The sequence below is a fragment of the Notothenia rossii genome (genome assembly GCF_949606895.1).
Source record: "Notothenia rossii genome assembly, contig: scaffold_100, whole genome shotgun sequence".
Taxonomy (NCBI): Eukaryota; Metazoa; Chordata; class Actinopteri; order Perciformes; family Nototheniidae; genus Notothenia; species Notothenia rossii.
In genome coordinates this window covers 79,211-103,810 of record NW_027639454.1, presented here as the reverse complement: position 1 = coordinate 103,810, position 24,600 = coordinate 79,211, and the positions used below count along the sequence as shown (strand labels likewise).

General features: G+C 44.9%; 1 protein-coding gene across 3 annotated transcripts in view; it reads left to right on the top strand.

The window, feature by feature from the left end:
- The window catches only part of myo1eb (myosin IEb), a 40,651-nt gene that overhangs the window by 5,145 nt on the left and 10,906 nt on the right, over nt 1-24,600 (top strand). For all 3 annotated transcript variants that reach the window (XR_013804776.1, XR_013804777.1, XM_079696202.1), the window contains exons 5-23: nt 1,847-1,934; nt 3,286-3,375; nt 3,478-3,609; nt 4,734-4,868; nt 5,597-5,729; nt 7,291-7,487; nt 11,256-11,336; nt 11,482-11,568; nt 11,689-11,775; nt 12,398-12,565; nt 14,258-14,343; nt 16,318-16,399; nt 17,947-18,152; nt 20,660-20,804; nt 21,566-21,680; nt 21,763-21,932; nt 22,013-22,158; nt 24,042-24,188; nt 24,270-24,427. Coding sequence is in view for 1 of the 3 variants with exons in the window: in XM_079696202.1 (XP_079552328.1) it covers nt 1,847-1,934; nt 3,286-3,375; nt 3,478-3,609; nt 4,734-4,868; nt 5,597-5,729; nt 7,291-7,487; nt 11,256-11,336; nt 11,482-11,568; nt 11,689-11,775; nt 12,398-12,565; nt 14,258-14,343; nt 16,318-16,399; nt 17,947-18,152; nt 20,660-20,804; nt 21,566-21,680; nt 21,763-21,932; nt 22,013-22,158; nt 24,042-24,188; nt 24,270-24,427 (2,453 nt within the window). In the remaining 2 variants the exon portion in view is untranslated. The remainder of the gene's footprint in view (nt 1-1,846; nt 1,935-3,285; nt 3,376-3,477; nt 3,610-4,733; nt 4,869-5,596; nt 5,730-7,290; nt 7,488-11,255; nt 11,337-11,481; nt 11,569-11,688; nt 11,776-12,397; nt 12,566-14,257; nt 14,344-16,317; nt 16,400-17,946; nt 18,153-20,659; nt 20,805-21,565; nt 21,681-21,762; nt 21,933-22,012; nt 22,159-24,041; nt 24,189-24,269; nt 24,428-24,600) is intronic.

The window sequence follows — 24,600 nt, the reverse complement described above, 5'->3', positions numbered from 1 at the left end:
ACCTGAAGAGTTTACCTGAAGAGTTTACCTGTAGAGTTTACCTGAAGAGTTTACCTGTAGAGTTTACCTGTAGTGTTTACCTGTAGAGTTTACCTGTAGAGTTTACCTGTAGAGTTTACCTGTGAGTTTACCTGAAGAGTTTACCTGAAGAGTTTACCTGTAGAGTTTACCTGAAGAGTTTACCTGTAGAGTTTACCTGTAGTGTTTACCTGTAGAGTTTACCTGTAGTGTTTACCTGTAGAGTTTACCTGTAGAGTTTACCTGTAGAGTTTACCTGTAGAGTTTACCTGAAAAGTTTACCTGTAGAGTTTACCTGTAGTGTTTACCTGTAGAGTTTACCTGTAGAGTTTACCTGTAGTGTTTACCTGTAGAGTTTACCTGTAGTGTTTACCTGAAGAGTTTACCTGTAGAGTTTACCTGTAGAGTTTACCTTTAGTGTTTACCTGTAGAGTTTACCTGAAGAGTTTACCTGTAGTGTTTACCTGTAGAGTTTACCTGAAGAGTTTACCTGTAGAGTTTACCTGTAGTGTTTACCTGTAGTGTTTACCTGTAGTGTTTACCTGTAGAGTTTACCTGAAGAGTTTACCTGTAGAGTTTACCTGTAGTGTTTACCTGTAGAGTTTACCTGAAGAGTTTACCTGTAGAGTTTACCTGTAGTGTTTACCTGTGAGTTTACCTGAAGAGTTTACCTGTAGAGTTTACCTGTAGAGTTTACCTGTAGTGTTTACCTGTAGTGTTTACCTGAAGAGTTTACCTGTAGAGTTTACCTGTAGTGTTTACCTGTAGTGTTTACCTGTAGAGTTTACCTGTAGTGTTTACCTGTAGAGTTTACCTGTAGTGTTTACCTGTAGAGTTTACCTGTAGAGTTTACCTGTAGAGTTTACCTGTAGTGTTTACCTGTAGAGTTTACCTGTAGAGTTTACCTGTAGTGTTTACCTGAAGAGTTTACCTGAAGAGTTTACCTGTAGAGTTTACCTGTAGTGTTTACCTGTAGTGTTTACCTGTAGTGTTTACCTGAAGAGTTTACCTGAAGAGTTTACCTGTAGAGTTTACCTGTAGAGTTTACCTGAAGAGTTTACCTGTAGAGTTTACCTGTGAGTTTACCTGAAGAGTTTACCTGTAGAGTTTACCTGAAGAGTTTACCTGTAGAGTTTACCTGTAGAGTTTACCTGTAGAGTTTACCTGTAGAGTTTACCTGAAGAGTTTACCTGTAGAGTTTACCTGTAGAGTTTACCTGTAGAGTTTACCTGTGAGTTTACCTGTAGAGTTTACCTGTAGAGTTTACCTGTAGAGTTTACCTGAAGAGTTTACCTGTAGAGTTTACCTGTAGAGTTTACCTGAAGAGTTTACCTGTAGAGTTTACCTGTAGAGTTTACCTGTAGAGTTTACCTGTGAGTTTACCTGTAGAGTTTACCTGTAGAGTTTACCTGTAGAGTTTACCTGTAGTGTTTACCTGTAGAGTTTACCTGTAGAGTTTACCTGTAGAGTTTACCTGTAGAGTTTACCTGAAGAGTTTACCTGTAGAGTTTACCTGTAGTGTTTACCTGAAGAGTTTACCTGTAGAGTTTACCTGTAGTGTTTACCTGTAGAGTTTACCTGAAGAGTTTACCTGTAGAGTTTACCTGAAGAGTTTACCTGTAGAGTTTACCTGTAGAGTTTACCTGTAGAGTTTACCTGAAGAGTTTACCTGTAGAGTGTACCTGTAGAGTTTACCTGTAGAGTTTACCTGTAGAGTTTACCTGTAGAGTTTACCTGTAGAGTTTACCTGTAAGGCGTCAACCAATCAGCTCTCTGTCTCACACCTGCTGGAGGTAAACCACTGATGCTGTTTCCTGTTTCCTGTCAGCGGGGAGAGCGGAGCGGGGAAAACTGTGGCGGCTAAATACATCATGAGCTACGTCTCCAAGGTGTCTGGAGGAGGAGACAAAGTCCAGGTCAGTACCTCATCTGAACCAGAACCAGAACCTGAATCTGAACCAGAACCTGAATCTGAACCAGAACCAGAACCAGAACCTGAATCTGAACCAGAACCTGAATCTGAACCAGAACCAGAACCTGGACCTGAATCTGAACCCAGTGGCGGCGCCAGAGATCTTCTTTTGGGGGTGCTGTGGGGCGCTACAGCTGAATGTTCTACTGCAACACTACACACACACACACGCACGCACGCACGCACGCACGCACGCGCGCACACACAAACTGCAGCATGTGTGCACCCGTGACTGTTTCAATGAAGGCCAACATATATAAAGTGTGCAAATGTATTTTTCCTATCTATGTGATCATGTCTTAAGTGGGGGGTGGACCTATCATCCTCTAGGGCAGGGATGGGAAAATGGCGGCCCCCACCACCTCTTTTTACGGCCCTCAGATTAATTTATAAACAACGTAATTAATAATAAAAATAAATTATTATTATTATTGTAGTACTGATACCGTCCACTAGACTCCTAGTTACGTCACAAGCTATGTATTGTGTTTGTTTCCCGGGGAAACCCTCACGAGAAACACGGCTGTTGTTTTGTCTGCTGTGACGTTAAGTTGCCTCTTGTAATTATGCCTTAGCTTAAACGTTGTTTTTATCATCTGAATTTGGCGAAACAAGTTTAATATTCTTAAAACCAAGACTTTGTTTATTTGAAATCAGATGAAAACAAACTGTCACGGACCCTGCCGTGTTATCTATGATTACTACGCTTTACATTCATAATGTCAGCCGGAGGGAGGGGGAGTGGTGTGAGGAACAGCAGAGAGCTGATAGGTGTCTGTGTGGACCCTCCCCTTGTTGTGCGTCAGCAGAGGCTACAAGTGTCTTAGGGTCAAGTTAGACTAATGTCTGGGTTAGTGTTCATGACTTCATGTGTATGTCATCTTAATGGTTAATCTCAATGCACACACATTTTCCGTGCTTTCCAATAGTTTAACATGGTTTTATTCCACTGTTTAATAACCTGCTCAATACAAACATGCCACTTGTACAAATGAAATAACATTTCTGTGAACTGATATTTGTTTAGTGAGCTTATTAAAGGATGTTCCCTTTGATTGTAAAATGTCAATGAAGATGTCAGACTTAGTATATTTGTTAATAATTCGAATGCACTTATTGTAAGTCGCTTTGGATAAAAGCGTCAGCTAAATGCAATGTAATGTAATGTAATGTAATTCCATACAACACATGGAATTGTTGTGTGTGTGTGTTCCAAGTGAATCTGCAGCCCCCTGGTGGCCAGTACAGGGAGCTGCAGCTGAAGTGTGTGTGTGTGTGTGTGTGTGTGTGTGTAGCATGTGAAAGACATCATCCTGCAGTCTAACCCCCTGCTGGAGGCTTTTGGTAACGCCAAGACCGTCCGCAACAACAACTCCAGCAGATTTGTGAGTATCTGCACATTCATATATATATTCATATACAGTTTAATACTGCGTCAATACTCCTGTTGTGTACTTCTAACACGTGTACACGCTCCCCCTGTGTAGGGGAAGTACTTTGAGATCCAGTTCAGCAGGGGGGGGGCTCCTGATGGAGGGAAGATCTCCAACTTCCTGCTGGAGAAAACTCGGGTCGTCTCGCAGAACCCCGGAGAGAGAAGTTTCCACATCTACTACCAGGTACTTATACACAAATATACATATACTACTATCCGGTACTTATACACAAATATACATACACTACTACCAGGTACTTATACACAAATATACATACACTACTATCCGGTACTAATACAATACCCCCATGTTTCACAGTAGGTGTTCTTTGGATGCAACTCAGCATTCTTTCTCCTCCAAACACGTCTAGTTGAGTTTTTACCAAAAAGTTCTATTTTGGTTTCATCTGACCATATGACATTCTCCCAATCCTCTTCTGGATCATCTAAATGCTCTCTAGCAAACTTCAGACGGGCCTGGACATGTCCTGGCTTAAGCAGGGGGACACGTCTGGCACTGCAGGATTTGAGTCCCTGGCGGCGTAGTGTGTTACTGATGGTAGCCTTTGTTACTTTGGTCCCAGCTCTCTGCAGGTCATGGACTAGGTCCCCCCGTGTGGTTCTGGGATCTTTGCTCACCGTTCTTGTTTCTCATTTTGACCCCACGGGGTGAGATCTTGCGTGGAGCCCCAGATGGAGGGAGATTATCAGTGGTCTTGTATGTCTTCCATTTTCTAATAATTGCTCCCACAGTTGATTTCTTCACACCAAGCTGCTTACCTATTGCAGATTCAGTCTTCCCAGCCTGGTGCAGGTCTACCATTTAGTTTCTGGTGTCCTTTGACAGCTCTCTGGTCTTGGCCATAGTGGAGTTTGGAGTGTGACTGTTTGAGGTTGTGGACAGGTGTCTTTTATTCTGATAACGAGTTCAAACAGGTTCCATTAATACAGTTAACAAGTGGAGGACAGAGGAGGCTCTGAAAGAAGAAGTTACAGGTCTGTGAGAGACAGAAATCTTGTTTGTTTGTAGGTGACCAGATACTTATTTTACCGAGGAATTTACCAATTAATTCATTGAAAATCCTACAATGTGATTTCCTGGATTCTTTCCCCCATTCTGTCTCTCATAGTTGAGGTATACCTAGGATGACAATTAAAGGCCTCTCGTCTTTTTAAGTGGGAGAACTTGCACAATTGGTGGCTGACTAAATACTTTTCCCCCCACAGTGTGTATATATATATATATATATATATATATATATACTCTGTGTGACCTCTAGTTGACCTCTGTGTGACCTCTGTCCTCAGCTGTTGGGGGGGGCGACCTCGGAGCAGAGGGAGAACCTGGGGGTCACGACCCCTGACTATTACTACTACCTGAACCAATCAGGAACCTACACCGTGGAGGACATCAACGACAAGAAGGAGTTCACAGACACCATGGTCTGTACCTGTCTGTCTGTCTGTCTCTGTCTGTACCTGTCTGTCTGTCTGTCTGTCTGTCTGTCTGTCTGTCTCTGTCTTTCTGTACCTGTCTGTCTGTCTCTGTCTGTACCTGTCTGTCTCTGTCTGTACCTGTCTGTACCTGTCTGTCTGTCTCTGTCTTTCTGTACCTGTCTGTCTGTCTCTGTCTGTACCTGTCTGTCTGTCTGTCTGTCTGTCTGTCTGTCTCTGTCTTTCTGTACCTGTCTGTCTGTCTCTATCTGTCTCTGTCTGTCTGTACCTGTCTGTCCGTGGTCCTGCAGGAGGCCATGTCAGTGGTGGGATGTGAACCTGTCCGTCTCTCTGTAACCTGTCTGTCTCTCTGCAACCTGTCTGTCTCTCTGTAACCTGTCTGTCTCTCTGCAACCTGTCTGTGTGTCTGTAACCTGTCTGTCTCTGTCTAACCTTTCTGTCTCTCTGTAACCTGTCTGTCTCTCTGTAACCTGTCTGTCTCTCTGTAACCTGTCTGTCTCTGTGTAACCTGTCTGTCTCTGTGTAACCTGTCTGTGTGTCTGTAACCTGTCTGTCTCTCTGTAACCTGTCTGTCTCTGTGTAACCTGTCTGTCTCTCTGTAACCTGTCTGTCTCTGTGTAACCTGTCTGTCTCTCTGTAACCTGTCTGTCTCTGTGTAACCTGTCTGTCTCTCTGTAACCTGTCTGTCTCTCTGTAACCTGTCTGTCTCCCTGCAGGAGGCCATGTCAGTTGTCGGTCTGTCCTCTGAGGACCAGGACTCTGTCCTCCAGCTGGTTGCAGCTATTCTTCATTTGGGGAACATCAGCTTCAGAGAAGAGAACAACTACGCAGTGGTGGAGAGCCAGGACTGTGAGACCCTACTATATATATATATATATATACATATACATATATATATACATATACATATATATATATGTATATACATATACATATATATATACATATATATATATGTATATGTATATATATGTATATACATATACATATACATATACATATATATATATGTGTATATATATATATATATACACACTATACTACGCAGTGGTGGAGAGCCAGGACTGAGATACTAGATATACTATATACACACTACGCTATGGGCCTGCCTGTCCCTCTCTGTCTGTCCCTGTCAGTTCTGGCGTTCCCGTCCTTCCTGTTAGGCGTCCCTCAGAACGGTCTGTCCCTCTCTGCCTGTCCCTGTCAATTCTGGCGTTCCCGTCCTTCCTGTTGGGCGTCCCTCAGGACGGTCTGTAACTCTGTCTGTCCCTGTCAGTTCTGGCGTTCCCGTCCTTCCTGTTGGGCGTCCCTCAGGACGGTCTGTAACTCTCCGTCTTTCCCTGTCAGTTCTGGCATTCCCATCCTTCCTGCTGGGCGTCCCTCAGGACGGTCTGTAACTCTCTGTCTGTCCCTGTCAGTTCTGGCGTTCCCGTCCTTCCTGCTGGGCGTTCCTCAGGACGGTCTGTAACTCTCTGTCTGTCCCTGTCAGTTCTGGCGTTCCCGTCCTTCCTGTTGGGCGTCCCTCAGGACGGTCTGTAACTCTCCGTCTTTCCCTGTCAGTTCTGGCATTCCCATCCTTCCTGCTGGGCGTTCCTCAGGACGGTCTGTAACTCTCTGTCTGTCCCTGTCAGTTCTGGCGTTCCCGTCCTTCCTGCTGGGCGTCCCTCTTGACGGTCTGTAACTCTCTGTCTGTCCCTGTCAGTTCTGGCGTTCCCGTCCTTCCTGTTGGGCGTCCCTCAGGACAGTCTGTAACTCTCTGTCTGTCCCTGTCAGTTCTGGCGTTCCCGTCCTTCCTGCTGGGCGTTCCTCAGGACGGTCTGTAACTCTCTGTCTGTCCCTGTCAGTTCTGGCGTTCCCGTCCTTCCTGCTGGGCGTCCCTCAGGACGGTCTGTAACTCTCTGTCTGTCCCTGTCAGTTCTGGCGTTCCCGTCCTTCCTGCTGGGCGTCCCTCAGGACGGTCTGTAACTCTCTGTCTGTCCCTGTCAGTTCTGGCGTTCCCGTCTTTTCTGCTGGGCGTCCCTCAGGACGGTCTGTAACTCTGTCTGTCCCTGTCAGTTCTGGCGTTCCCGTCCTTCCTGCTGGGCGTCCCTCAGGACGGTCCGTAACTCTCTGTCTGTCCCTGTCAGTTCTGGCGTTCCCGTCCTTCCTGCTGGGCGTCCCTCAGGACGGTCTGTAACTCTCTGTCTGTCCCTGTCAGTTCTGGCGTTCCCGTCCTTCCTGCTGGGCATTCCTCAGGACGGTCTGTAACTCTCTGTCTGTCCCTGTCAGTTCTGGCGTTCCCGTCCTTCCTGCTGGGTGTCCCTCAGGACGGTCTGTAACTCTCTGTCTGTCCCTGTCAGTTCTGGCGTTCCCGTCCTTCCTGTTGGGCGTCCCTCAGGACGGTCTGTAACTCTCTGTCTGTCCCTGTCAGTTCTGGCGTTCCCGTCCTTCCTGCTGGGCATCCCCCAGGACGGTCTCTGCAGTAAACTCACCAGCAGGATGATGGACAGTAAGTGGGGCGGAAAGACGGAGTCCATCGCCGTGACGATGAGCACGGAGCAGGCCTGCTTCTCCAGAGACGCTCTGTCCAAAGCTGTGTACACACGGCTGTTCGACTACCTGGTGGACGTGAGTACTCTATATACTTTTGAGAAAAAAGTCAACATTTTGAGAACAATTTCAAAATATGAGATGAGTCAGACATTTTTGAAAAAAGTCAGAATGTTGCGATTTTGAGAAAAAGTCAGAATTTTGATAATCAAGTCACAATTCGGGCAATTTGTGAATAATTTAAAACATTTAAAATCTTGAGGAAAAAGTCAAAAAAAAAATTCAAAAAAAGTCTGAATTTTGAGATCTTTTAGAAAAAAGTCAGAATTTGGAGTAAAAGGGAAACATTTTGAAAAAAATTGTGATTATGAGAATCAAGCCAGAATTTGGGCATTTTGTGAAAAATTCTAAATTTAAAAATTGCGGGAAAAGTCAGATTTTTCCTGAAAAAAGTCAGAATTTTAAGAACAAATTCTAAATATGAGAAAATTCAGAATTGTAATGGAGACGTTTTTTGTTTGCATGTTTGACCTGTGTTTACTCTGTGTTAGTCTAGTCTCTGTGTTAGTCTCTGTGTTAGTCTAGTCTCTGTGTTAGTCTAGTCTCTGTGTTAGTCTCTGTGTTAGTCTAGTGTCTGTGTTAGTCTAGTCTCTGTGTTAGTCTCTGTGTTAGTCTAGTCTCTGTGTTAGTCTCTGTGTTAGTCTAGTCTCTGTGTTAGTCTAGTCTCTGTGTTAGTCTAGTCTCTGTGTTAGTCTCTGTGTTAGTCTAGTCTCTGTGTTAGTCTCTGTGTTAGTCTAGTCTCTGTGTTGGTCTAGTCTCTGTGTTGGTCTTTACTCTGTGTTAGTCTAGTCTCTGTGTTAGTCTCTGTGTTAGTCTAGTCTCTGTGTTAGTCTCTGTGTTGGTCTAGTCTCTGTGTTGGTCTTTACTCTGTGTTAGTCTAGTCTCTGTGTTAGTCTAGTCTCTGTGTTAGTCTCTGTGTTAGTCTAGTCTCTGTGTTGGTTTTTACTCTGTGTTAGTCTACTCTCTGTGTTGGTCTCTGTGTTAGTCTAGTCTCTGTGTTGGTCTAGTCTCTGTGTTGGTCTAGTCTCTGTGTTGGTCTAGTCTCTGTGTTAGTCTAGTCTCTGTGTTGGTCTTTACTCTGTGTTAGTCTAGTCTCTGTGTTAATCTAGTCTCTGTGTTAGTCTAGTCTCTGTGTTGGTCTAGTCTCTGTGTTGGTCTAGTCTCTGTGTTAGTCTAGTCTCTGTGTTGGTCTTTACTCTGTGTTAGTCTAGTCTCTGTGTTAGTCTAGTCTCTGTGTTGGTCTTTACTCTGTGTTAGTCTAGTCTCTGTGTTAATCTAGTCTCTGTGTTAGTCTAGTCTCTGTGTTGGTCTTTACTCTGTGTTAGTCTAGTCTCTGTGTTGGTCTTTACTCTGTGTTAGTCTAGTCTCTGTGTTAGTCTAGTCTCTGTGTTGGTCTTTACTCTGTGTTAGTCTAGTCTCTGTGTTAGTCTAGTCTCTGTGTTGGTCTTTACTCTGTGTTAGTCTAGTCTCTGTGTTAGTCTAGTCTCTGTGTTAGTCTACTCTCTGTGTTAATCTAGTCTCTGTGTTCGTCTAGTCTCTGTGTTGGTCTTTACTCTGTGTTAGTCTAGTCTCTGTGTTAGTCTAGTCTCTGTGTTGGTCTTTACTCTGTGTTAGTCTAGTCTCTGTGTTAGTCTAGTCTCTGTGTTGGTCTTTACTCTGTGTTAGTCTAGTCTCTGTGTTAGTCTCTATGTTTGTCTAGTCTCTGTGTTAGTCTCTGTGTTAGTCTCTATGTTTGTCTAGTCTCTGTGTTAGTCTCTATGTTTGTCTAGTCTCTGTGTTAGTCTCTGTGTTGGTCTTTACTCTGTGTTAGTCTAGTCCGGGGGTCGGCAACCCCTGGCACGCGGCACCGTAACCAGTGGCACACTAGGAATAAGTGGAATAAGTGTGCAAAATATTTAAATTGTATTTTCGGATCTTGAACGAGACCCCCGCCAGAGCGCGTCTCCCCGTTACCTGCAGAAGGAAGCCATGCACGTAACGCAGCCCCGCTCTCTTTATCTCCAGGTGACTTTCTGCCGCTTTCCTCCGTGGTGCAGTGCTGATCGTTTCACCACGGAGGAAAGCACTTCACTAATTGCAGTACCCATAAGGAGCTGTACACATGACGCAGTTTATGCGTGGCTGTGTATTTAGTTGAAAGCCCAGTGGCGATCTGCTCATCTCTCATCGAAATAATATGCTTCAAGGGGGCGGACTGGCCATCTGTGTGTTGAACTTTCCTGTCGGTTCCCAGACCGTAGTCGAGGAGGGCAGAAGCAACAAGCTTCAGGTTCAATAACCCACTTTAGAGAGAGGCGAGCTCGTCTTGGGAGGCCGTTGCATTTATTTAGCTGTTCTTCTGTTTCACAAAATACATCCCAGACCTCAGTTTTTCCGATTCCTCGTTTCACTTCCATGAGCCTAATATCCTAACATGTGTGCTCTGGAGAATCACAGAACGGACGATCGTCCTTATTATTATGCCGTTTAAACCAATTATTTAAATGTGTTTGTTAAATTCGGCATCATGTAAGTTGCGCCGACAGGTCCACACACTGCTTCCCCGCCCTCCTGCTGATAGTTCACGAGCGTCCAGCACCTCAACCCCCCCCCCCCCCCCCCCCCTGTTGATAATTCTCGATCGTTGACACCTATGGTTGGCACGCTGATAACCATTCTTTTTTAAAATGGCACTTCATATCAAAAAGGTTGCCGACCCCTGGTCTAGTCTCTGTGTTGGTCTTTACTCTGTGTTAGTCTAGTCTCTGTGTTAGTCTAGTCTCTGTGTTAGTCTAGTCTCTGTGTTAGTCTAGTCTCTGTGTTAGTCTAGTCTCTGTGTTAGTCTAGTCTCTGTGTTAGTCTAGTCTCTGTGTTAGTCTAGTCTCTGTGTTAGTCTAGTCTCTGTGTTAGTCTAGTCTCTGTGTTAGTCTCTGTGTTGGTCTTTACTCTGTGTTAGTCTAGTCTCTGTGTTAGTCTTTACTCTGTGTTAGTCTAGTCTCTGTGTTAGTCTTTACTCTGTGTTAGTCTAGTCTCTGTGTTAGTCTTTACTCTGTGTTAGTCTAGTCTCTGTGTTAGTCTAGTCTCTGTGTTAGTCTTTACTCTGTGTTAGTCTAGTCTCTGTGTTAGTCTAGTCTCTGTGTTAGTCTAGTCTCTGTGTTAGTCTAGTCTCTGTGTTAGTCTCTGTGTTGGTCTTTACTCTGTGTTTGTCTAGTCTCTGTGTTAGTCTAGTCTCTGTGTTAGTCTCTGTGTTAGTCTCTGTGTTAGTCTCTGTGTTAGTCTCTGTGTTAGTCTCTGTGTTGGTCTTTACTCTGTGTTAGTCTAGTCTCTGTGTTGGTCTTTACTCTGTGTTAGTCTAGTCTCTGTGTTGGTCTTTACTCTGTGTTAGTCTAGTCTCTGTGTTAGTCTCTGTGTTAGTCTCTGTGTTAGTCTCTGTGTTAGTCTAGTCTCTGTGTTGGTCTTTACTCTGTGTTAGTCTAGTCTCTGTGTTAGTCTCTGTGTTAGTCTCTGTGTTAGTCTCTGTGTTAGTCTAGTCTCTGTGTTGGTCTAGTCTCTGTGTTGGTCTTTACTCTGTGTTAGTCTAGTCTCTGTGTTAGTCTCTGTGTTAGTCTCTGTGTTAGTCTCTGTGTTAGTCTAGTCTCTGTGTTGGTCTTTACTCTGTGTTAGTCTAGTCTCTGTGTTGGTCTTTACTCTGTGTTAGTCTAGTCTCTGTGTTAGTCTCTGTGTTAGTCTCTGTGTTAGTCTCTGTGTTAGTCTAGTCTCTGTGTTGGTCTTTACTCTGTGTTGATATGTTATGGTCTTTATTGGCAGTGCATCAATAAAGCAATACAGAAGGATCAGGAGGAGTTCAACATCGGAGTCCTCGACATCTATGGCTTCGAGATCTTCCAGGTAGAAACATGGTCCCATGACTCTAAAGGTTTGAGCTGATTGGTGTTCATACAGATGGAACTACCAGGGTCACCACGATGCCTTCATGAACCCTGTGTTAAATACCAAATGTGGACCTTATTGAAATCATCTCTCTCTCTTCCAGAGAAACGGCTTCGAGCAGTTCTGCATCAACTTTGTGAACGAGAAGCTGCAGCAGATCTTCATCGAGCTCACGCTGAAGGCAGAGCAGGCAAGACTCGTAGCACTACCTTATCATAGCGTGAACAGACAACATTAGACCATTAGCATATCATCGCAGTGTTGACATTACCTCAGATGTTCGGGAGGTAACCCCTGCCTCTTTCTGCAGGAGGAGTATGTGCAGGAGGGGATACAATGGACGCCCATCGAGTATTTCAACAACAAAGTGGTCTGTGACCTCATCGAGTCCAAACTGGTGAGTCTGTTCTTCACCACGTAGAAAACATGTTCTCACCAACACACACACACACACACACACACACACACACACACACACACACACACACACACACACACACACACACACACACACACACACACACACACACACTGTTATTTGTATATATTGATTGATGTGCTTTTATTTATGTCTTAATGTGTGCATATGTAGAAATGTGTCTGTTGATTTTTTATATATATATATATATATATATATATATATATATATATACACAGTGGGGCAAAAAAGTATTTAGTCAGCCACCAATTGTGCAAGTTCTCCCACTTAAAAAGATGAGAGGCCTTTAATTGTCATCCTAGGTAAACCTCAACTATGAGAGACAGAATGGGGGGAAAGAATCCAGAGAACTTGCTCAATTGGTGGCTGACTAAATACTTTTTTGCCCCACTGTGTATGTATATATATATATATATATATATATATATATATATATATATATATATATATATATATATATATTTGGGATTGTCGGAAACAGTATTTCGATCTCTCTCTCTGTACACACAAAGATTGACAATAAAGTTGACTTTACTTTTTGACTTCTAACATCTACTGCATGGATACACGTGTTTCCCAGAACCCCCCTGGGCTGATGAGCATCCTGGACGACGTGTGTGCGACGATGCACGCTAAAAGCGAGGGCGCGGACCAGACGCTGCTGCAGAAGCTGCAGGGTCAGGTGGGCTCGCACGAGCACTTCAGCAGCTGGAACAAGGGCTTCATCGTGCACCACTACGCCGGGAAGGTAACCTCTAACACCTGAACCCACCGCTAACACCTGAACGCACCGCACACTGCTAACACCTGAACACACCGCTAACACCTGAACGCACCCCTAACACCTGAACGCACCGCTAACCCCCTGAACGCACCGCTAGCACCTGAACACACCGCACACCGCTAACACCTGAACACACCGCTAACACCTGAACGCACCGCTAGCACCTGAACACACCGCTAACACCTGAACACACCGCTAACACCTGAACGCACCGCTAACACCTGAACGCACCGCACACTGCTAACACCTGAACACACCGCTAACACCTGAACGCACCCCTAACACCTGAACGCACCGCTAACCCCCTGAACGCACCGCTAGCACCTGAACACACCACACACCGCTAACACCTGAACACACCGCTAACACCTGAACGCACCGCTAGCACCTGAACACACCGCTAACCACCTGAACACACCGCTAACCACCTGAACGCACCGCTAACACCTGAACACACTGCTAACACCTGAACACACCGCACACCGCTAACACCTGAACGCACCGCTAACACCTGAACACACCGCTAACCACCTGAACGCACCGCTAGCACCTGAACACACCGCTAACACCTGAACACACCGCTAACACCTGAACACACCGCTAACACCTGAACACACCGCTAACACCTGAACGCACCGCACACCGCTAACACCTGAATACACCGCTAACACCTGAACGCACCGCACACCACTAACACCTGAACACACCGCTAGCACCTGAACGCACCGCTAGCACCTGAACGCACCGCTAACACCTGAACGCACCGCTAGTACCTGAACGCACTGCTAACACCTGAACGCACTGCTAACACCTGAACGCACCGCTAACACCTGAACGCACCGCTAACCCCCTGAACGCACCGCTAGCACCTGAACACACCGCACACCACTAACACCTGAACACACCGCTAACACCTGAACGCACCGCTAGCACCTGAACACACCGCTAACACCTGAACATACCGCTAACACTTGAACACACCGCTAACCACCTGAACACACCGCTAACCACCTGAACGCACCGCTAACACCTGAACACACTGCTAACACCTGAACACACCGCACACCGCTAACACCTGAACACACCGCTAACACCTGAACACACCGCTAACACCTGAACGCACCGCTAACACCTGAACACACCGCTAACCACCTGAACGCACCGCTAGCACCTGAACACACCGCTAACACCTGAACGCACCGCACACCGCTAACACCTGAACGCACCGCACACCGCTAACACCTGAACGCACCGCACACCGCTAACACCTGAACACACCGCTAACACCTGAACGCACCGCACACCACTAACACCTGAACACACCGCTAGCACCTGAACGCACAATTAGCACCTGAACGCACCGCTAACACCTGAACGCACCGCTAGTACCTGAACGCACTGCTAACACCTGAACGCACTGCTAACACCTGAACGCACCGCTAACACCTGAACGCACCGCTAACACCTGAACGCACCGCTAACACCTGAACGCACCGCTAACACCTGAACACACCGCTAACACCTGAGCGCACCGCACGCCGCTAACACCTGAACACACCGCTAACACCTGAACGCACCGCTAACACCTGAACACACCGCTAACACCTGAACGCACCGCTAACACCTCAGTCTGTCTGTCTGTCTGTCTGTCTGCAGGTGTCCTATGATGTCAGTGGTTTCTGTGAGAGGAACAGAGACGTGTTGTTTAATGACATCATCGAGCTGATGCAGAGCAGCGAGTTGTAAGTACTACACACAGAGCAGCAGGATGTCGTATTCCTGTGTTGGTCCCTGAAGGCAGCATCTCCCTGATCCAATAGGATTCCTCCGTGTGATTTGGGATTATGTCAGAAAATAATCTCTGTGTCAAACAAACGTTTAGTTCAGCGGGATAATCTCCACATATTGATGACGTTTAGTCGTCTCATTTAGACTCTTGTTAGCGACCTCAGTTTTAAACTCACCAGTGACGTATTAACTGACGTATTTACTGACGTATTAACTGACGTATTAACTGACGTATTAACTGACGTATTTACTGACGTATTTACTGACGTATTTACTGACGTATTAACTGACGTATTTACTGACGTATTAACTGACGTATTAACTGACGTATTAACTGACGTATTTACTGACGTATTTACTGACGTATTTACTGACGTATTAACTGACGTATTAACTGACGTATTTACTGACGTATTTACTGACGTATTTACTGACGTATTTACTGACGTATTAACTGACGTATTTACTGACGTATTTACTGACGTATTTACTGACGTATTAACTGACGTATTTACTGACGTATTTACTGACGTATTTACTGACGTATTAACTGACGTATTAACTGACGTATTAACTGACGTATTAACTGACGTATTTACTGACGTATTTACTGACGTATTTACTGACACATTAACTGACGTATTTACTGACGTATTAACTGACGTATTAACTGACGTATTTACTGACGTATTTACTGACGTATTTACTGACACATTAACTGACGTATTAACTGACGTATTTACTGACGTATTAACTGACGTATTTACTGACGTATTTACTGACGTATTTACTGACGTATTAACTGACGTATTTACTGACGTACTACTGACGTATTTACTGACGTATTAACTGACGTATTTACTGACGTATTTACTGACGTATTTACTGACGTATTAACTGACGTATTTACTGACGTACTACTGACGTATTTACTGACGTATTAACTGACGTATTTACTGACGTATTTACTGACGTATTTACTGACGTATTAACTGACGTATTAACTGACGTATTAACTGACGTATTAACTGACGTATTTACTGACGTATTTACTGACGTATTTACTGACACATTAACTGACGTATTTACTGACGTATTAACTGACGTATTAACTGACGTATTTACTGACGTATTTACTGACGTATTTACTGACACATTAACTGACGTATTAACTGACGTATTTACTGACGTATTAACTGACGTATTTACTGACGTATTTACTGACGTATTTACTGACGTATTAACTGACGTATTTACTGACGTACTACTGACGTATTTACTGACGTATTAACTGACGTATTTACTGACGTATTTACTGACGTATTTACTGATGTATTCTACGTGGCATGCCTGAACGTTTAGTTCAGCGGGATAATCTCCACATAATGATGACGTTTAGTCGTCTCATTTAGACTCTTGTTAGCGACCTCAGTTTTAAACTCACCAGTGACGTATTAACTGACGTATTAACTGACGTATTAACTGACGTATTAACTGACGTATTTACTGACGTATTTACTGACGTATTTACTGACGTATTAACTGACGTATTAACTGACGTATTAACTGACGTATTTACTGACGTATTAACTGACGTATTAACTGACGTATTTACTGACGTATTTACTGAGGTATTTACTGAGGTATTTACTGACGTATTAACTGACGTATTTACTGACGTATTTACTGACGTATTTACTGACGTATTTACTGACGTATTTACTGACGTATTAACTGACGTATTTACTGACGTATTACTGACGTATTAACGTACGTATTTACTGACGTATTAACTGACGTATTAACTGACGTATTTACTGATGTATTCTACGTGGCATGCCTGCCTCAGACTTGTACAGTGTTTATTTGTGTGTGTGTGTGTGTGTGTGTTGAACATTGATCACTGTCTATGGTGTGTTTGTGGTCAGTCCGTTCGTCAGAGCTCTGTTTCCTGAGAACCTGGACGCAGAGAAGAGGGGGCGACCGAGCACTGCCAGCACTAAGATCAAGGTGAGAGAGGCTGTGGGCCCCCCCGCAGGTTCAGAGAGAGCATGTCATGTTTTTCACTTTTTTGATTCCCAGTTCCACCACATCCTCGCTGAAGCAGGTTATCAAGTGTTCAGGATCCCCAGAGCCTTATCTAGAGGGCGCTGCTGGTAGTACAGGCTGTGCTACAGAGTGTCTCTGCCTGGGTGTGTAGCATCAACTCTTGGTTGGAGTGTCACGTTTAAAGGTCCTCTATTATGCAAAACCCACTTCTTTGTGTCTCTTATACATAAACATGAGTCCCCTCTGTGTTCAGAGACTCTGAAACAGAAACAAAGACCCTCTCTCTTTTTGTCTGAAAATCAGCTGATCTGACTTGGTTACTTTGTGATGTCACAATGTTTTTTTGGGTTGTGTAACCATTAGCCAATCACCAACCAAGGTAACCCCCCCCCCCCCCCCCCCCCCCCATTATCACCTGAATCTCCTCCTAGAGCACCATTGTATAGGTATATGTTCCAGTAATCCAAAATTCACAGGTAGGTGCTCTGTGCTTCTTTCTCCTTCTCTCACACACACAATCACCAGCAGCTTCAGTCGGCTATAACGTGTCTCATAATCACAAACGGATGCGGTCGTCTATGCCGTCAATTCCACACGGCTGGTTCAAATAAATGATATAATAGCACTAGCAACAAAGGATTATAATATTCAAATATATCAAACTATACATTTGATATCCCAGTTCACCTCCTGCCATGCCGTGGTGCCTTGAGCAAGGCACCGGACACCCCCCTTCCCCCCTCACTCCCATTGCTCCCCGGGCGCTGTACAATAGCTGCCCACTGCTCCTATTACTGGACTCCTGGTTCTAGACTCCTGGTTCTAGACTCCTGGTGCTAGACTCCTGGTTCTAGACTCCTGGTGCTAGACTCCTGGTTCTAGACTCCTGGTGCTAGACTTCTGGTGCTAGACTTCTGGTGCTAGACTCCTGGTGCTAGACTCCTGGTGCTAGACTCCTGGTTCTAGACTCCTGGTTCTAGACTCCTGGTGCTAGACTCCTGGTGCTAGACTCCTGGTGCTAGACTCCTGATGCTAGACTCCTGGTGCTAGACTCCTGGTTCTAGACTCCTGGTTCTAGACTCCTGGTGCTAGACTCCTGGTGCTAGACTCCTGGTGCTAGACTCCTGGTTCTAGACTCCTGGTGCTAGACTCCTGGTGCTAGACTCCTGGGTCTAGACTCCTGGGTCTAGACTTCTGGTTCTAGACTCCTGGTGCTAGACTCCTGGTACTAGACTCCTGGTTCTAGACTCCTGGTACTAGACTCCTGGTTCTAGACTCCTGGTACTAGGATGGGTTAAAAGCAGAGAACACATTTCACTGTGTGTTTTGTGTGCTCTGCATGTGTGACCATTAAAGAGGGTTTCATCCCTCCCAATTCTTCTATATATTGTGCATATTGCACATAGTTGGTATTTAGCATCAAGGAGGTTTTATAGTCTGTGTTGTTGTGTGTGTGGTGATTAAATACAAACTCCCCCCCCCCCCCTCCCTTTCTCTCTCTGTTCTAGCAACAAGCCAACAGTCTGGTGCAGACCCTGATGAAATGCACCCCCCACTACATCCGCTGCATCAAACCCAACGAGACGAAGCGTCCCCGGGACTGGGAGGAGAACCGGGTCCACCACCAGGTGGAGTACCTGGGCTTGCGGGAGAACATCCGGGTCCGCCGCGCCGGCTACGCCTACAGACGCGTCTTCAACAAATTCTTGCACAGGTCAGAGGTCACGCAGTAACCTGAGTGTAGTCCTAACCTGCTGCTCTCTATGCTCCTCAGTCCAGGTCATTAGTCAAGTTACCTTCGAAAACTGGTTTCTGTTTCAAAGCTACATCTTTGGTAAATAAACCTGATTCTGATGGTTCAGACAGAATCTCAATCACCAGCTCTGGTCCACATACAGAGGCATTGTGGGTACTGTAGTTCCTGTATGTTTTGACACGCCCCTGATCTAACCAAGCCCCCAGGAAGTGCTCCGGACTCTGAGGAAAATATTCCTAGTGGCCAAACGGCAGTACTACACCTTCCGTATCAGTCCGTGACGTCACCCGGCCCAGAAGTACTTTTCCCATTGACTTGACCAAAGTTTTTAAAAACTAGATAAACTACCCGATATGAACTATTTTATAAACCTTATCAGAATCATTGGGTCCTAAGAGTTGTAAAATGCACTAAAAGCTGAATCCAGATTTATTTTTCAAATTAATCTGTACATTTATTTTCAATCTAATATTTAATATTCCATTCCTCACATACTTATGTATATATAATATCCTGCTTTATATTTTGTTACTGTACATTTCTAATTCAACATGTATATTTTCTACTTATTTTTTTAATGCTATTTTATTTCTATTGAGATGTTTACATTTTTCATTGTTTATTTCTAGTCTTTTAATTTCTCTAATGTACATTGCCTTGTCTTTTTATGCTGCTGCAACGCAAACATTTCACAAATTGGGATCAATAAAGTATTTCTTATCTTATCTGATAATGATCCACATATCCCCGACGTGATGACCTCTCGGCTCACTCAGCTCCAGATCGTTTGTTTCTCCTGCGTCTAATAGAACAATGAGAAGTGGATGGACTGAGACTTGTTTTGTGGACTATGAGCAGGAGTGGGAAGTAGTGGAGTACAAATACTTTGTTGCTGTACTTAAGTACATGTTTCTCGTATCAGTACTTTACTCCACTACTTATTTTTCTGACTACGTTTTACTTTGAGTTCTTACATGTTGAACCCAAATACCTGTACTTTCTACTTCTTACATGTTGAACTCAAATACCTGTACTTTCTACTTCTTACATGTTGAACTCAAATACTTGTACTTTCTACTTCTTACATGTTGAACACAAATACCTGTACTTTCTACTTCTCACATGTTGAACTCAAATACTTGTACTTTCTACTTCTTACATGTTGAACTCAAATACTTGTACTTTCTACTTCTTACATGTTGAACTCAAATACCTGTACTTTCTACTTCTCACATGTTGAACTCAAATACTTGTACTTTCTACTTCTTACATGTTGAACACAAATACCTGTACTTTCTACTTCTTACATTTTATACACAAATACCTGTACTTTCTACTTCTTACATGTTGAACTCAAATACTTGTACTTTCTACTTCTTACATGTTGAACACAAATACCTCTACTTTCTACTTCTCACATGTTGAACTCAAATACCTGTACTTTCTACTTCTTACATGTTGAACACAAATACTTGTACTTTCTACTTTTTACATGTTGAACTCAAATACTTGTACTTTCTACTTCTTACATGTTGAACTCAAATACCTGTACTTTCTACTTCTTACATGTTGAACTCAAATACCTGTACTTTCTACTTCTTACATGTTGAACTCAAATACATGTACTTTCTACTTCTTACATGTTGAACACAAATACCTGTACTTTCTACTTCTTACATGTTGAACACAAATACCTGTACTTTCTACTTCTTACATGTTGAACTCAAATACCTGTACTTTCTACTTCTTACATGTTGAACTCAAATACCTGTACTTTCTACTTCTTACATGTTGAACTCAAATACCTTTACTTTCTACTTCTCTCATGTTGAACACAAATACCTGTACTTTCTACTTCTCTCATGTTGAACACAAATACCTGTACTTTCTACTTCTTACATGTTGAACTCAAATACCTGTACTTTCTACTTCCCACATGTTGAACTCAAATACCTGTACTTTCTACTTCTCTCATGTTGAACACAAATACCTGTACTTTCTACTTCTTACATGTTGAACTCAAATACCTGTACTTTCTACTTCTTACATTTTATACACAAATACCTGTACTTTCTACTTCTTACATGTTGAACTCAAATACCTGTACTTTCTACTTCTCACATGTTGAACTCAAATACCTGTACTTTCTACTTCTTACATGTTGAACTCAAATACCTGTACTTTCTACTTCTTACATGTTGAACTCAAATACCTGTACTTTCTACTTCTTACATGTTGAACTCAAATACCTGTACTTTCTACTTCTTACATGTTGAACTCAAATACCTGTACTTTCTACTTCTTACATGTTGAACTCAAATACCTGTACTAGTACCTGCTAGTTATGGGTACTTTTTACTGAAGTACACTTCAAAGCCCATACTTCTTTACTTCTACTTGAGTAAAGGGTGTGTCTCTCTCTCTGACTATGAGGGTCCTGGTGCTGATTGGTCTGTTTCCTGCAGGTACGCCATTCTCACCAAGGAGTCGTGGCCCCGCTGGAGCGGAGACCAGCGGCAGGGGGTCCTGCACCTCCTCAGCTCCGTCCACATGGACCAGGACCAGTTCCAGCTGGGCAAGAGCAAGGTGTTCATCAAGGCCCCGGAGTCGGTACGACACACACACACACACACACACACACACACACACACACACACACACACACACACACACACACACACACACACACACACACACACACACACACACACACACACACACACACACACACACACACACACACTTCTGTTAACCTTGACACATCTGTCGTTTTCCTGCCCAGTTTAGATTGAACAAAGCCCACTTCCCGTGACGCAGCGTCACCTCAGTCTTTTAATCACTGATATGAATCTGAAGTCGCTTCATAGAGACTTTTCAAAGTCAATCTCAGATCTGTGGAGCTGAGTAAATGTTCATTAACCCGTTAATATGAACTCACCATGGATTTAAGAAGAGCACACTATAAACCAATCTGTAGCCTGACGGACCCTTCTTTGTTTGTCACGTTTTGTACATGAGTGTTTGAGTAAATGTGCTCTGTGACTCTCCAGCTGTGTCAGAGGAGATGTTCCTCTTGTTTCAGACTAACTCTAACATGGCTAACACCGACTGATAACCAGACCATAACGTTTTTGACCGAGGGACAGTCGATGTTGTATTTGTTGTTACCATGGGGATGTTCTCCTTAAACATCCATGAGTCAGCTGAGATGCGTTGATGCAGAAGTGGTTAGGCTGGTTAAATCTCATCTGGGTCGGAAAAACACCACTGGGACAGAACTGTAGAAGTCACCAGTAGTTCTGTTCCTGGTACAGAGGCATTGTGGGTATTGTAGTTCCCAGAGGGTGTTTCTGATGTGTTCTTATGTGCAGCTCTTCCTGTTGGAGGAGATGAGGGAGAGGAAGTATAACGGTTACGCTCGGGTCATCCAGAAGGCCTGGCGTAAACACATCGCTGTCCGGAAGTACGTGAAGATGAGGGAGGAAGGTAAGAGGTCTTCTTTGGGGTTCAGGTTCAGGGTCTCTACGTTACGTCCTCCTCTCCACTAACAGACCTCTGTTCCCTCCAGCCTCCGACGTGCTGCTAAACAAGAAGGAGCGCCGCAGGAACAGCATCAACAGGAACTTCGTGGGCGACTACCTCGGCACCGACAACCACCCCGAGATCCGGCAGTTCGTCGGCCGCAGAGAGAGGATCGACTTCGCCGACGTGGTGGTGAAGTTCGACCGCAGATTCAGGGTTAGGACTCCGGCCAGAAAGAAAGGGTTTACGTTTCAGACTTCCTCTGTTTGCCTTTATAATACTCTGCTTCTGTTCAGACGGTGAAGCGGGACCTCATCCTGACCCCCAAGTTCCTGTACCTGATTGGTCGAGAGAAGGTGAAGCAGGGTCCGGATAAAGGCCAGATCCAGGAGGTTCTGAAGAGGAAGATCGAGATCAACAAGATCCAGTCCGTGTCCCTGAGGTACACCACTGTTCACAACCAGAACCGAGAACTGGAACTAGAACTAGAACTATGACTAGAGCCAGAACTAGGAATAGGACCATGCCTACACTTAGAGCAAGAGCTGCACCGACCACCAGGGACAAACCTGCAACCGAAACTAGTCCAGGAAAAGGCTTTCATCAGAACTAAAAACAAGAACTAGAACTAGGACTTCACGAGGAATAGAACCAGATTCGGAGGTGGGACTGGAACCAGGTCTAGGAATTGAAAATAAGGCAAAATCTACGACTTTAGACAAAGCTGAACTAGAACTAGAAGTACTAGAATGTTGAGTGAAGGTCTTGAATGAGAACTCAAATGGGGATTTGTGGGGCGACTGGCTGTGAGGGTGCACGGTCCTCTTTCACCCAGAAGGTTGTTGGTTCGATGCCAGCCCAGCTGTCCACATGTAGATGTTTCATTGGGCCATATTCTGTAACCTGAGGTGCTCCGGATGGCCAACGCTGTGTGACTGTTAGCTTGGTGAATGATGACTTGTATCATTCTTGTTCTCTGTCTCTCTACCTCTCTCTCTACCTCTCTCTCTACCTGTCTGTCTGTCTGTCTGTCTGTCTGTCTGTCTGTCTGTCTGTCTGTCTGTCTGTCTGTCTCTCTACCTGTCTCTCTACCTGTCTCTGTCTGTCTGTCTGTCTCTCTACCTCTCTCTCTACCTGTCTCTCTACCTGTCTGTCTGTCTGTCTGTCTCTCTGTCTCTCTCTCTACCTCTCTCTCTACCTGTCTCTCTACCTGCCTGTCTGTCTGTCTCTCTGTATGACTGTCTGTCTCTCTACCTGTCTGTCTACCTGTCTGTCTACCTGTCTCTCTACCTGTCTCTCTACCTGTCTCTCTACCTGTCTGTCTGTCTGTCTGTCTCTCTGTCTGTCTCTCTACCTCTCTCTCTACCTGTCTCTCTACCTGCCTGTCTGTCTGTCTCTCTGTATGACTGTCTGTCTCTCTACCTGTCTGTCTACCTGTCTGTCTACCTGTCTCTCTACCTGTCTCTCTACCTGTCTCTCTACCTGTCTGTCTACCTGTCTCTCTACCTGTCTGTCTACCTGTCTGTCTACCTGTCTCTCTACCTGTCTGTCTACCTCTCTCTCTACCTCTCTCTCTACCTCTCTCTCTACCTGTCTGTCTGTCTGTCTGTCTGTCTGTCTACCTCTCTCTCTACCTGTCTCTCTACCTGTCTGTCTGTCTGTCTGTCTCTCTGTCTCTCTCTCTACCTCTCTCTCTACCTGTCTCTCTACCTGCCTGTCTGTCTGTCTCTCTGTATGACTGTCTGTCTCTCTACCTGTCTGTCTACCTGTCTGTCTACCTGTCTGTCTACCTGTCTCTCTACCTGTCTCTCTACCTGTCTCTCTACCTGTCTGTCTACCTGTCTCTCTACCTGTCTCTCTACCTGTCTGTCTACCTGTCTGTCTACCTCTCTCTCTACCTGTCTCTCTACCTGTCTGTCTGTCTGTCTGTCTCTCTGTCTCTCTCTCTACCTCTCTCTCTACCTGTCTGTCTGTCTGTCTGTCTCTCTGTCTCTCTCTCTACCTCTCTCTCTACCTGTCTCTCTACCTGTCTGTCTGTCTGTCTGTCTCTCTGTCTCTCTCTCTACCTCTCTCTCTACCTGTCTCTCTACCTGCCTGTCTGTCTGTCTCTCTGTATGACTGTCTGTCTCTCTACCTGTCTGTCTACCTGTCTCTCTACCTGTCTCTCTACCTGTCTCTCTACCTGTCTCTCTACCTGTCTGTCTACCTGTCTCTCTACCTGTCTCTCTACCTGTCTGTCTACCTGTCTGTCTACCTGTCTCTCTACCTGTCTGTCTACCTCTCTCTCTACCTCTCTCTCTACCTGTCTCTCTACCTGTCTGTCAGTACGCTGCAGGACGACTTCTTCATCGTCCATGAGGAAGAGTACGACAGCGTCCTTCAGAGCGTCTTTAAGACGGAGTTCCTGAGTCTGCTGGTGAAACGCGTCCAGGAGAAAACGGAGAAGAAGCTGCCGCTGAAGTTCAACAACCTGTCAGTGACCGCTCTCCTGTGACATTAACAACCTGTGTGTCTCCACACTGAACTGATCCTCTGTCCTCTGTCCTCCCACAGTCTGGAGTTCAAGGTGAAGAAGGGGGGCTGGGGTCCGTTCAGCTCCTCGGGGTCCCGGCAGATCCAGTTCCAGGCGGGTCAGGGGGACGAGGTGGTCTTTAAGCCCAGCGGGAAGGTCCTGCAGGTCTCCGTCGGACCGGGTCTGCCTAAAAACTCCAGTAAGTTCTGACTGGACTTGCCACAAGTTCTACACCTTCGGGCCGTTTCTCAATGTTGAGTAAAGCTGCTGCAGAGCCACTATTTCAAGTATACTGCGTCATCGAGTGGCGCAGAAGTACTGTTTGAATGGAGTCCTTCTGCGCCACCCGATGACGCAGTATACTTGAAATAG